Source organism: Bubalus kerabau, chromosome 13 (genome assembly GCF_029407905.1).
Source record: "Bubalus kerabau isolate K-KA32 ecotype Philippines breed swamp buffalo chromosome 13, PCC_UOA_SB_1v2, whole genome shotgun sequence".
Classification (NCBI taxonomy): Eukaryota; Metazoa; Chordata; class Mammalia; order Artiodactyla; family Bovidae; genus Bubalus; species Bubalus kerabau.
Genome location: NC_073636.1, coordinates 75,540,816 through 75,554,668, shown reverse-complemented (window position 1 = coordinate 75,554,668; position 13,853 = coordinate 75,540,816). Strand labels below are relative to the sequence as shown.

The following is a 13,853-nucleotide window of genomic DNA, read 5'->3' as shown; positions in this document are numbered from 1 at the left end:
AAATCTTTAGCCATCCTCGTTTAAATTCTCTGTTCTCCCATATGTTTGCTCCCACCAATCAAGAGTACTTATGAGCCTTAAAACATATGACAAGGACTTTTCATAGAAACAGAGTTGGCATTTAAATTGTTTTTGTTGTGACCATGTGGATGAAGTGAAAATGAGGTTTTCTTCCAAGCTGAGGGCATCATGATGAATGTCTATATGTGTAATCATGGTAGGTGACAAAAATATGAGGAAGACATGATGCCTGCTCTTGAGAGGCTTACAGTTTAGTTGAATAATTCATTTTATTAAACATTTACTGAACTCTGCTGTGTCCTGTGGATACAAAGCATTCAAGTGAGCTTACTGTTTGGTAGGGAAGCCATTGCAAACAAATAACTACAGAACAGTGTGATAAGTGCAGCAATAGAAATATGTATGCAGAGCAAGACTTGTTTAACAGGTTCATGGAGCATCTGCTCTATGCCAGACAATATAAGCCTATGTAGTGGCTTTATCATGAAGTCAAACTGACAGTCCTTGTCTTCATGGACTTGCAGTCTAGTAGGGCAGACAGGCATTAAGTAAATTGATATGTGACATCAAATTGTGATAAATAACATGAGTGAAAACAGTGCTATGAGAGAAGGTGGCCAGAATTTAGGGACCAAAGATAAAGTTTTAAACTAACAGAATCATGGAGTAAGGGATGCTGAGTAGTTCCTGCTGCACAATGAGAGGCATTGGGGAAAACCTTGACTGGTTACAGCTGAAAAGTCAATATGGTAAGAAAGACGCAGACTAGGGAGGGGGCGGAATAAGGTTGGAGAAGACAAGAGCTGAGGCAGGGCAGAATCTTATTAGCCTCAGTAGAGATTTTGGACTGAATTCTAAATACTGTGGGAAACCAATGAAGGGTTTTACATGTTTAAAAGATGGTTCTAGAGTAATCTAGAAGAAGATTAGGAAACAGGCAAGAGCAGAAATGGGGAGACTACTTTAGAAGGCTCTGCTGTGGTTTTGGGGAAAGGTGTTTTGGGGTTGGGCTTCAGTGGTACCTATGGCGATAAAGAAACATGGGCAGAATGGATGTCAGTTTCAGAGAAAGAGTGAACACATTTTGGAAATGTCATTGGAAGAGTGGATAGGGCTTTAAAGAAAGGATGACATCCAGTTTCCTGGCTTGAGCTACTGAGTAGGTAGATGTGCCGTTTATTGAGATGGAAATGACTGGAGGAGGGGCCTATTTGCTGGAAAAGATCAAGAGTTCAGGGCTGGCTTTATGGAGGAGGTAATCCTTAAAAGGGGTCTTAAAAGGAGACATTGTAAAAAGGTAAATCAGATCTAGATGAGTAATAGTAAGTGCTCTAAGAGTTTAGCAGGAGAGATCAGCAGTTACTCAAGAGATTAGAGAATATTTTTGGGAAGACATGGGACATGAACTTGCCTTTGAGCATTAGGTGATACTTGAGTTAGTGCAGGAAAATCATTCCTGGTTGAGAAGCCATATGAACAGAAATACTGAAATAAGTCATGTGAGTTAAATCATAAGACCAGCTTAAGTAGAACTAAGGAAGTTAGATCAGGAAATGAGGGAGAAATAATAAATGGAAAGGGGCCAAATTTGTTAGGGAAGAGTGCCCAGAAGCGTGATAGCCAAGCTGCAGTTGGTAACAGGTGGAAATCGATGGTTTATCTGCTATTTGCTGAAAGAATTGAAATCTGGAAGATTGGATTTTGTTTTTGTATCTTAAAAATTCTTGGTGATGCAGCATAGAATAAGGGTTTGGATTGAACTTAAAAGTCCAATGGGAATGAACAAGAAAAGCAAAGAGTATTCAAGTAACTTGATAGGGAAGAAAAATCAAAGTTAACTCTCAAGAACTTAAACCTTGGTAATTGGGAAGATGATTTTTGGCAAAAGTGAAAAGGTCTGACTGTGCCTGAGTGGGTTGAATAAGAAGTTTAATTTTAAACATGTTGAGAATGAGTTCCTAGTGGGGTAGTCTCATGAAGAATATTGAATCAGATCAGGCTGAACACCTGTGACTTCAAACACTGTTTTGTTTTTAAAGAAAGAACACCTTGACCAGAAGGAGCCAGGTTCTACTTAAACTTTAGACTAAGAGAGACCGCTACTCATGTTAAGAAGATAGAGTGTTCCTCCTATACTTGACTGTGTGTCTCGTATTGCACTTCTCTTTCTTTTTTCCCCTTTATTTGATTGATCCTGCTCAATGTTTTTTAAAGTAACGTTTTCTGTACTTTTAAGGATAACTCCTTGGATCACCGTTACTTTGTATGAGATTGTGCCAACCTTGTATGAGATTGTGTCATTTGCTCATTTTTTCTTCATGAGTCTTGCCCCTTATTATGACACACACACACCCCGACCCCTGCAACTATTCTCCCCTTTTAAAATCTCTTTCAAATAAGTTTGGTGGGAGGAAATGAATGAGGGAAGACCCTTTCACTTTGAAAACCTGTCGAGATAGAGATGATAGTTTGACATGTATACAGAATATTGACTTACCTCACAAAGTCTCATAAACACTATGACCCCAGTCAAAACCCTTGGCTCTGGATCATACATTCTTCCTTGAATATCCAAATCTTTGGAGATTCTAAAACATGCTAATCTTTATTTGCTGACCAGATGGGTGACTGTCCTTAAAATTTTAATCTTATTTCTCACTGACTGCTGTGTTTTAGAGAAAAATGCTTGGAGGGTGGGGGCTTTCTCCAGTAAAGAGCTCAAGGGTAGACTCCTTCAGTTCCTTTGTCTTAGCATCTTCTTGCCCCCTCCCACAGAGATCCATATGGCTTTGGAGATAGTCGAGATACAAGACGTGATCGATCGCCCATTCGAGGAAGTCCAAGAAGAGAGCCCAGGGATGGCAGGAATGGCCGGGATGCTCGAGATGGCAGAGACATGCGAGACCCCCGAGATTTGCGGGACCACAGGGATAGCAGAGACATTCGGGATCACCGAGACAGCAGAAGTATGCGTGATGCTCGGGACATGAGGGATCTTAGAGACTTTCGTGACCTAAGAGAGACTAGGAATTTTCGAGATCACCGAGATCCCATGTACGACAGATACAGAGAGATGAGAGACTCCCGAGATCCCATTCTCAGGTAACCTCTACAGTTGTTCTGCTTGCTGGGTTTTTGTTTGTTTGTTTTTGGTAGCAGTCTTTTTTATGTTTGTTCTGCTGAACTAATTGAAAACTCGGTACAGCAGTGCCTTTCTCAGGCCTATGTTTCTGGTGTTTATCACCATGAGAGATGTGCCGCTTAATAAATATTTGCTGAATGTGTGATTGAAGACGGATTTTGCTTAATGATGAATCTGGGTCTTTTCCTGTGGGCTGTGAAAGGCACCATTGTGCAAATGGAAAAAAAGATGGGAGTGCAAATTGTTTTGGCCATGCAGGACCACAGGGTAGATGTACAAATGGCCAATAAAGACGTGAAAAGATACTTGACATCCTTAGTTAGCAGAGAAATGCAAATCAAAACCACAATGAGCTAGCACTTCATACCTACTAGGATGGCTTTAATAGTTTTTTTTTTACGTGTTGGTGAAGTATAGCGGAACTAGAATCCTCATACATTGCTGGTAGGAATGCAAAGTAGTATGACTGCTGTGAAAAAGTTTGGCGGTCCCTCAGAAAGTTAAATGTAGTAGAATTAATAATCCACCAGCTCCACTCTTGAATATATATCCAAAAGAATTGAAAAGAAGAACTTACACAGATGGGTGTGACTATACATAGCAACACTACTCACAGTAGCCGAAAGGTAGACACCACTCAAATGTCCATCAATAGATGGATTAAAAAGTATGGTATATCCATACAGTATATTATCCAGCCATAAAAAGGTCCTTTTTATACCTGCTAAGCCTTGATAGACCTTAAAAAATATGCTACATGAAATAAATATTATGCTACATTGTCACAAAAGACAAATACATGTTTTCACTTACATGAAATATTTAGAAAAGGCAAATTCATAGAGAGAAAGTAGATTAGAAGTTACAGAGATCGGGGGTGAGTTTCTGTTCAGACTGTTCAGGATGATGAAAATTATTTTATATATGTTTTTTTTTTTTATTCTGTTTTTTAACCACAGTTTTTAAAAAGCACAAGGAAGGAGGCTTGGGGTAGTGCCTAGAATGGTTCCTCAAAACTATTATCAATAATTACTACCAGTTATTTTGTGTTTACTTTGGGCCAGGGAGCTTCCATTATGCTGAGAGCGTTCTGTACATCCTCCCAGTCCTTTTGGAAGGTAGGTTAACTCAGTCCCAGCCACAGAGCTGATAAGCAGTGAGTCCCAGATAATAATTTTGTTTGCGTAATCCCAAAGTTCTGTGCCTTACTATGTCTTCCTCACAGATAGCTGGGTCTTGAAGAATTCTCTGTATTTGATTTTTGCAGGATAAAACCTTTAACTTTGTGCACATTTCTTTACATTTTCAGAAGAGAAGGCTCTTATGACCGATACCTGCGAATGGATGACTACTGCAGGAGGAAAGATGATGCTTACTTTGACCGTTACAGAGATAGCTTTGATGGACGTGGCCCTCCAGGCCCAGAAAGTCAGTCTCGTGCAAAAGGTAAAGTAGAAAAAACAGTTTATTCTTATCACAAATAGAACACTTTATAAAAGAAAGAGGAAACTAATAACCAGATGGAAAGGAGCTAATGACTTGGCTAAGCAGTTCACAAAAAGAAGAAATACAAATGGCCTGTTCATTTGTAGAGAGCATTCAGCTTGAAAATCATTTTTAAAATGTAAAGTAGTACTGTCATCTGGTTTAGTCACCCAACAAGAAGAAATAAATATGAAATACTATCAATAAGAAAAGAAATGAACTAAAAATTGGAGCTGAAGAGGTTAAATGTTTGTTTTTTGCTCATTGACCAAATAAATATAACTGTCTTTATTACCTATGTAGTATGTGGGGAGAGTTGTTTTATTTATAATTTTTACCTAAGAGCATCTATTTTTTAGGTAAAGACATGTTTTTTAAAGCCTTGATTTTCTCAATATATTTAATACATCTTTAAGATTTTTTAATTGCTTTATTCCTGGTCAAATTAAGAACCTCATTTTTAGTTTGTTACAGAACTTTACTGCCTGGTTTTGTTTAGGATTTTTTTGTTGGGTTTTTTTTAATTGCCTGATCTTTTTTTTTTTTTTTTTTTTTTAGCAAATTACAATTACCTGTCAATAAGAGTCTTAAATAGTTGTCCCAAAAATGAAAATTAGGATAATAATGATATATTATCTTTTGCCTATCAATTGGCAGGAGGGTTTTTTTTTTCTTTTAATGACAAAACTCAGTGTTGATTAAGATATGGAGAAATAGCACAAGGTGATCCACCCCAAAGAAAGGATGAATTAGTAGCAGCTTTCCTAGAGGACATTCTGGTAGCATGTATCAGATTAAAGTAGCCATGCCTTGTAATCCATTCATTCCTTTTTAATGAATTTATAATAGTAAAAAAGTAATAATTTTTTTTCAGAGGTAGTCTAGATTACAACATTTGCCTACAAGTAGTTCAAGATTGAAAATAAGGCCTGTGACTTATTTTTATAGAAAGGCACAGTCCATGTTTCAGTTTTCCCTGTGTCATCCTGCAGAGCGTCTGAAACGTGAGGAGCGTCGTAGAGAAGAGCTCTATCGTCAGTATTTTGAGGAAATCCAGAGACGCTTTGATGCCGAGAGGCCTGTTGATTGTTCTGTGATTGTGGTCAACAAGCAAACTAAGTAAGAACCCTTTGGATTTTTCCTGAGTGAGGAGAAGAAGCAGAAGAGAAATTAGAAATTTAGACTTCTTCTTGGCAGCTGTACACACTGCCAGGCTGTGTACTCTGGCATTGCTGTACTGTGTTAACCAGAGTTCTTTCAGTTGTAGATGACAGAAAACCCACTGCAAACTGGCTTGGGCCCAAAGGGAAATTTTTAGTTTGCTTGACTGGGACGTTCAGGCACAGCTGCATTCAGGGTCAGCCTCTCATAAAGACTTGGTCTTTTGTGTTGTCTTCACTCTCAGACAAGCTTTCTACTTGAAAAGACAGCACAGTGCTAGCTCTTGACATGTATCTCCTTAACTTAGCAAACCCGTGGAAAGAGAGCTGCTTTTTCCTGTTGCTTCCACCTGAAATCCTGGAATTGTTTCCCAACCCTGGACTATCACTTTGGCCAGCAGTGCTGGATGCCCTGATTGGCCAGGGCTAGGTCATGTGCCCACTCATAGTGCTAAAAGTGGGATTAATCCTGTGGAGCTGGGGTAGACTGAGTGGAAAAGGGGTGCCTTCCCAAAGGAAAATCCGAGGGAGTATATGTTGGTCAGGCAAAGCAGTAGATGTCCCCTTCGTGAGAGAACCCCGAGTCCCTAATACTTTGGAAGGCATGTCTGCATGCGTCAGCCAAGAAACCGGCTTTGTGAAGTGCCATGGCCTTGCAGAGCTGTTAGGTGACCGTGCTAGCCAAGTCAGAGCTCACAGCACTGTTTTATTCTACCTCTGTTTCACATTCTTTCCTTGAAGAAGCAGCTCAGAGGTGCAGAAGGGAGTGTAGCAGCTTGCAAGTTTGGCATTAGCTATGTTCCCTTTCCCCAAGTGGTTAGTAAATAAATTCATGTATTTTCTAGCAGTTTGGGGTTAAAGAGCTAATTTTCAAGGCAGAACCTAGGGAGATAGGTGTTGAGACACCAAACAGCAGACAGAGTTCACAGGCTCTGGGCTGCCTTGTTTAGAAACAGATGCTGCTTTAACTTGCAGATAACTTTTTTGCCTTTTTATTTTTAAATGCATGATAATAGCTGTCATTTTCTGAGCACCTACTCTGTACTACTCCATGCTAAGCGCTTTTAATTTTTTTGTAATCTTCATAGTAATCATGTTTCACATGTATTCATTCATCAAATTTTTTCTGTGTGTGGCAGGTGCTAGGTCCTGAAGCTGTAATCCTAATGAGCAAAACACACATGGCCCCTTCCTCTTGTGGAGCTTATACCCTAGTTGGACAGATGACAAAAATAAATGTATTGGTGATGAGTCTTATAAGAAGAAATATATCAAGGATCTGATTTAGATTGGAAAGAAAGTTAAGGAAATGACATATGAACTGAGCCCTATTATTCCTGTCTGATTGGTAAAGAAACTGAGGTTTGTAAGAGGTAAAGGGATTTGCTTAAAGCTTCAACTTTGCAAGTAAATGTTAGGGCTAAGATCCAAACCTGACTCTAGCATTTAAAACCCATGGTTTTTTCACTGTGGTGTACAGCCTCTGCCAAGACAGAAATGTGCTACAAATCTTAGGCAACAGGATGGTGTTTAGGAATGACCATCAGACTAGAGAATCAAGAGAAGGGCCTGGGACACTAAGTACTGTTCCATTGGGAACTTCTCAGCCAATATAAAGAGAAGGAATTGGTTTAGATTCTTGGAGCCTGAAGAGGGTGCTAGGGAGACAGTGGTAGAGCTAGGATTTGAAGTCTTCTGGCTGAGGTGCCACTGTACAGATTGGGAGTTGATCAGGGAGTACTCAACTGGATCCTGTTTGTTTCTGCAGAGATTATGCTGAATCTGTGGGGCGGAAGGTCCGAGACCTAGGCATGGTAGTAGATTTAATCTTCCTCAACACGGAAGTATCACTGTCACAAGCCCTGGAGGATGTTAGCAGGGGAGGGTCTCCCTTTGCTATTGTCATCACCCAGCAACACCAGATTCACCGCTCCTGTACAGTCAACATCATGTTTGGAACCCCTCAAGGTATGGAGGCCCCAGTGGGTTAGAATTCCAGAAACTTCCAGATACTAGTCCACTAATTTTTTTATGGCTTACTCAGAAGCAGCAGGTTTTAGGTAAAGGTATTTCAGCTCAAATGTGGTAGGGCCCTTTTATAAGTGCATGGCAGAGACTTGCATAGTCATTTACTGGTTTGATCTTCTTTCATTGGATGCAGTTCTGGGCCCGCTGTGTGTGACATTACATGCAGCCCTTAGGTATGTGCAGTGATGTGTTAGTAAATGTTTAACAGCCAGTTCTGGGGTGGGGATGGTGTGGTTTATAGAATTTCCTGATTTCCATGGTGTAAATACTCCCACCGTGTTCTATTTCAAGCCACCAACATGAAGTCACTTCAGGGCAAGTTGGGGAGAGAGGCGCACAGTCTGCTCGCACCAGTGAGAGCCAGCACAGCTCTGGCACACACTGCACTGAGTGTGCTGGAGTCCCTGCTTTCACCAGACTTTGGAATGAGGGACAAAGCACGTGACAGGCAGTTAGGAGACTTTTTGTTAGTGTGCTGGAGAAGTCAGTGGAGGGACTTTGAGAAGAGGGAGGCAGCCTTGACCTCCTGGAGGCCCAGGGTAGGTTCCCTGAAGTCCTTCCCTAAAGTAACTTTTAGTCCTTTGCTCCCAGATCGTTGAGACTCAGTCAACTGATGCCTTGCTGATTGCTCTCACAGCACAGACTTTTCCCTTCTCCCACCACCCTGGGCCCTCTATTTGCCTGACCAGTTTTACCCATAAGCATAGAGTGTAGAAGCCTCTCCAGCAGGTCATTCGCCTCTCTGAGGAACAGTCCTCAAGATGTGTGAAGACATTTATATCAAGTGCCAAGAAGTCTTCTCACCACTTTATAAATCTTGTTTCCCAAGAGGGAGGGGAGAAGGTTATTTAGGGTCATCATTTGATCTTAGTCCATAACCTTTGAACTGATACATTAAAAAACAGCTCTATCCTGAGGAGTGTGGTGGAAAGCCAGGCTTTACAGAGGGCTGTTTGGACCCCCATGGCCTACCTCCTGTGGTTATTCTCCACATGGTCTTTTTGAATCTGTGAGACTGTCATGTTTCTCTGGCTTTTACTACATGTCTATGATCTAAGAATTCCCCACAGAACTAGCTCTCTACAAGGGTGTCTCTTTCCCACTGAAGAAACCCATTCTCTGTCTTCTGAGCTGCATCCCCTCCCGCCCCACCTCTCCCCATCCCCATTCCAAGGGTTTTTGTCAGTGAAATGGTTTTCTTGCTTGTTTGAGGTCAGGAAAGGCTTGGTAGAGTTCAGCAGGTGGGCACTCAGATCTGTCATGGGAGAAAATAACTCAGGTCATTCCCTCCTACAGAGCATCGCAACATGCCCCAGGCAGATGCCATGGTGCTGGTGGCCAGAAATTATGAGCGCTATAAAAATGAGTGCCGGGAGAAGGAGCGCGAGGAGATTGCCAGACAGGCGGCCAAGATGGCTGATGAAGCCATCCTCCAGGAGAGAGAGCGAGGAGGCCCTGAGGAGGGAATGCGTGGGGGGCACCCCCCAGCCATCCAGAGCCTCCTCAACCTGCTGGCCGACAACAGGTACCTCACTGCTGAAGAGACTGACAAGATCATCAACTACCTGCGAGAGAGGAAGGAGCGGCTTATGAGGAGCAGCACCGACTCTCTGCCTGGTGAGCTACGTGGCAGGGCCGAGGTGAAGTTCTGACTCTGCATTTCTCTAATCCCCAGGCTCTGTTGGGAGGGTGGCAGGCCCAGGGCTCTTTGGGGTGGGTAAGGGAAATGAGCCCATCTCATGGGTTTTCCCGCATGGGCCATCCGTGCTGGCGTAATAATGGTAACTTAAGATTTGGATACTGAATTCTGATCCCTGTAGTTAATGTGGTGGTGGGTGGGCTAGTATGGCTGGCTCCCTGGGAACCAAGATAGATGGCCTTTTTTTTTTTTTTAAAGTAGTTCTCTGGGGGAACTAAGCTGTTTACTGAAAACAGCACGTACTATGAAGTGGCCCCTTTGGGAAATCGATGTTATAGTCTGTGTACTGTGTGATTGATGTAACTAGTGATTGTTGTTCTTCCCTGGGCTGCTAAGCCTCCTGCCCATGGAGGGTATTTTTCAACCAGATACCTCTTCTTTCTGTCTTCTAGGCCCGATTTCCCGTCAACCACTCGGGGCGACCTCGGGTGCCTCACTGAAGACACAGCCAAGCTCTCAACCGCTCCAGAGTGGCCAAGTGCTCCCGTCTGCTACACCCACTCCAGCTGCACCCCCCACCTCCCAGCAAGAGCTTCAGGCCAAAATCCTCAGCCTCTTCAATAGTGGCACGGTCGTGGCCAATAGCAGCTCTGCATCCCCCTCAGTTGCTGCCGGAAACACCCAGAACCAGAATTTTTCCACAGCAGCAAACAGCCAGCCTCAGCAAAGATCACAGGCCTCTGGTAATCAGCCTCCAAGCATTTTGGGACAGGCAGGATCTGCTCGGAACATGGGCCCCAGGCCTGGGGCTCCTTCCCAAGGGCTCTTTGGCCAGCCTTCCACCCTCCTGGCACCTGCCAGCAACTTGGCTAGCCAGAGGCCCGTGTCTTCCACAAGTATCAACTTTGACAATCCAAGTGTACAGAAAGCTCTGGACACCCTGATCCAGAGTGGCCCTGCTCTCTCCCACCTGGTTAGCCAGACCACAGCACAGGTGAGGCAGCCCCAGGCCCCCTTAGGATCGTTCCAGAGGCATTACTGAGGCTAAATCTCAACTTCCCCCAGGCCCCTCTTCCCCTGGCCTCCTACCTGTTGCGTTCTAAGTAGAGTTACTTGGAGGATGTTCTCTGCGCGTATCCAGGTCCACATCGAATGGCATAAGTTTCTACCATCTGCTCTCTTCTGCCCAAGGCTGTTGTTACTTATTCCTTCCAGAGTCAGAGTTTGTACTGTCTTGGAGGTGTATTTTTTGTTGTTGGGGTTATTTTTATTTTTTTTCTATTTTTATTTTTTTGATAGAAAATAAAGATCTCTGGGGTCATGGGCAATATAGGTGTCTGGGCTCCGTTTGTATTTCATTTGTCTCTGTCAGCTCGATGTCGGGGCGGGGAAGGAAAAAGCAGCCAAGTCCGAACTGGCTGCATTTGGGGTAGTCCTTTCATGGCGAGAGCCACTGGCTTTGTTCATTTTGAACCTCCCCAAGGCTTTCTGGCCTCACACAGGCCCAGCAGAGCATGAGCTGCTGCCTGCGGCCCTGTGCAGGGTTGTAGAGCCACAGGCTGGGCTTGGTGGGCACGGTCCCAGCGCACCCTGTCCCACGAGTGTGGGGGCTGCCTGAGGGGTGGTAAGCAGGCTGCTCTGGAGTTGTTGAAGAGGGGCCATGGCAGTCACTTTTCTGCCTGACCCAGAGTAGTTGGATCTTGGTTTTTCTTTTTTTTTTTTCTTTGTGGCTTTCATTGCAATGGAAGATTTTCCATGAACTGAGCAGCACCAGTCACCAGCAGTTTAACCCAAACTGTGAATCTGGGCCCCAACCACTCTGAACCCTTTAACATTTGTCAGCCTCTTCCTCACCAGTGGTAGCTTCATGGAGTTGGCTCTGAGAAGACCACCCTAGACTCTGGCGGTGAACACCCATTTTTTCAGTGATTGCGCTGAGCATTGGCCCAGAAATCAGGCTCTTGTTCTGTTTTCTGAGCAGCAGGAGGTAGGGACCATTTTGATGTCAGACTTGGTAGCTGGACATGTTCTTGATGCAGGCGGCTGTTTGTAACTTCTGAGCCAGAGTGAAGTTACTAGAGGGAGGACCTCTGCCTGCTGCTCTAAGTGGAGCCAAAGGAAGCTGCCCTCTCCCTAGGGATGGTGCTCCTTAGCGCCCTGTGGCTCAGTCTCAAGGGACCCCTGGCGGAGACACGGGAGAGCAGTGACTTCAGCTGAGTCCTTGCCAGTAGCTGAGTAAACATTGCTTTCCAAAACTCAAGGTCCCCAGATGGCAGTGTTTTATGTTCTGACCTGTTTGTGTTATATAGTGTTTATTTTTTTTCTTTCCTCTTTGGAACTCCTGTGTTGTTAATAAGATGAAATGATTACTTTTTAATTAAAATGTAAAAGTGAAAGCCGTGTTGTCTTTTTTGGGGTGTGACTGTGCGAAGGGCCTCTGTGGGCACTCCTCCCCGGAGCGCATGGGTGAGGGTCCCTGACAGAGCTGACGGCTTCAGTCTGTCATGAGGTCTGTCCCCCTTTGTCCTCAGCCTGCAGTCGGGCCTCAAAACCTCTTTGAACCCTAGCTCCTCTCATACAGCTCACCTGTTTAGAAGCTTTAACAACAGTTCGGAGTAAAAGCCTGCTGGGTAATCACAGTGGTGTGTAAACATCCTTGTTTGTGGCAGACTCGGTGTGTCAGAGGCTTGTCCGCTTGTTCTTAACGAAAACAGAATGGTGAGGAGGCCATTTCTGACCAAAAGGCAGTGGAGAGAGGGGTGCTCTCCTGTTTTGATTTTGTCTGTTGCCAGCCCATCGTGCAAGGGGTTGGCAGAACCAGTGTCCCAGGTGGGCACACTGGAGAGCATTTCATAGAGCTCCCCACCAGGAAACTCAGGGTGGGTGTGGTAAACTGACTGGCACAAGGCCGCCAGTAGATCAGGGATGAGGATGCCATCAGCGCCCAGCCTGACCTGGAGGTGCTGTCTCAGATGTTTGACGGGGCTCCAGAACTATCAGTACACAAACTAGGCAGCCAGACCTGGAGGGTCAACCAACCGACTCTTCGGTCAGGGGTGGTCAGTGTTTCTGATTAAGAGTCTGGGATCCTCACAGGGGGGCCCGCTTTGAGTACCCCTCTTCGCACCTACTAGTTCTTCCCCCTGGAGAGTCCAAACAGCACACCTCAGGCTGTGAAGGGTATAATAAAATTATTTTTATTGCATTTTGTGCAGACGGGAGTCTAAAAAATTAATACAGTAAAAGCTATAAAGCATTAAATGGGAGCATTCAACAATAAAGGAAAGAACCAACCCTCTCCTTTTCATCTTGGCACAAAGAACACAAGATCAATACTGAGGCAGAATGCGAAATACTGAAACACACTGAAAATTAAAGGCAGGCCTAATAATAGTAATAAATACTCTTGATTTGGTTTGCAACCTCTCCTATTTACAAGGGTTTTCAACTTCATTGCATTGCCCTGCACATAGATCGTCTAAAACAAAAGCAACACTAGTTATCACTACAAGGCTATTGAAATATTGCACTCAGAATAAAAGTCACTTGAATGGACATGAAACATCTAGCTACATGATTATAAAGATAAGTTGATGAGTGACGGGTGATAACATTCATAACAAATATTGCACATGTAGCACAGAAAATTTGGGGGTTTGTTGTGGGATGTCTGTTTTCATCAATGGAAACAGCTCTTGCCAACCAGACAGCCTGGGCCCAGATAGTGCAACTTTGGTTCCCTAAGTGATGTTAATACAGCCCCCTTTCGGTTCTGCCTAGCCCACCACTTCAGCCTGAGAGTGCTAGGCCCCCAGAAGGCTAGACCCAGCTGTGGTTCTCAGAGGGAGGTCTTGGAGGATGGGGGTGGGAAGTGCTGGTGTCTGATACCTCCAACTTGGGATTACTACCCGGAAAAATCTATCCAGCCCCCTGATCAAATTTCAGAGAGGCCTTGGTCTAACCGCAGGCGTCCAAACCTCCTCCAGCCACACCTGACCCAGTCAAGATGGCACCAGCGCCAGCTCTGCCTTGGGCTCAAAGGAAAGGAGGTGGTGAGGTCAGGAGTCCCCAGAAGCCTCAGCTCTGGGAGATGGACGGGATGTCTAACTAGGTGCAGTCAGGGCCCTAGGGCTGGAGTTACTGTACCCAGCCCCAGAAGGCGCTGGAACGAGCATGCAGTGCATGTCCCCCCTTAGTAACGTGCCCTGGGGGAAGGGAACCCGGCCAACGGGGTTTCTCTAAGGAAAGAGGGCATCTCCGGCCGGGCTGGCGGAGCAGAAGCGCCAAGGACTGGTGTTGGAGAAGCCAAAGGCCTTGGGGCCCTAGTTGAAGGAGGGCAGAGAGGCGCTTAAGAACTAAGCAAGTGGCGACTCCGGCC

At 44.5% G+C, this 13,853-nt stretch overlaps 1 protein-coding gene across 3 annotated transcripts in view; it reads left to right on the top strand.

Moving 5' to 3' along the window:
• NCOA5 (nuclear receptor coactivator 5) overlaps positions 1-11,865 on the top strand; it is a 28,483-nt gene extending 16,618 nt beyond the window's left edge. For 2 of the 3 annotated variants that reach the window (XM_055545159.1, XM_055545160.1), the window contains 6 exons: positions 2,797-3,123; positions 4,473-4,609; positions 5,641-5,767; positions 7,577-7,776; positions 9,133-9,453; positions 9,928-11,865. In XM_055545159.1, coding sequence (XP_055401134.1) covers positions 2,797-3,123; positions 4,473-4,609; positions 5,641-5,767; positions 7,577-7,776; positions 9,133-9,453; positions 9,928-10,517 — 1,702 coding nt within the window. In that variant the 3' untranslated portion in view covers positions 10,518-11,865. Of the gene's footprint in view, positions 1-2,796; positions 3,124-4,472; positions 4,610-5,640; positions 5,768-7,576; positions 7,777-9,132; positions 9,477-9,927 lie in introns of all 3 variants that reach the window. The other variant, XM_055545161.1, reaches the window with a different exon arrangement.
• Positions 11,866-13,853: the final 1,988 nt, after the last annotated feature.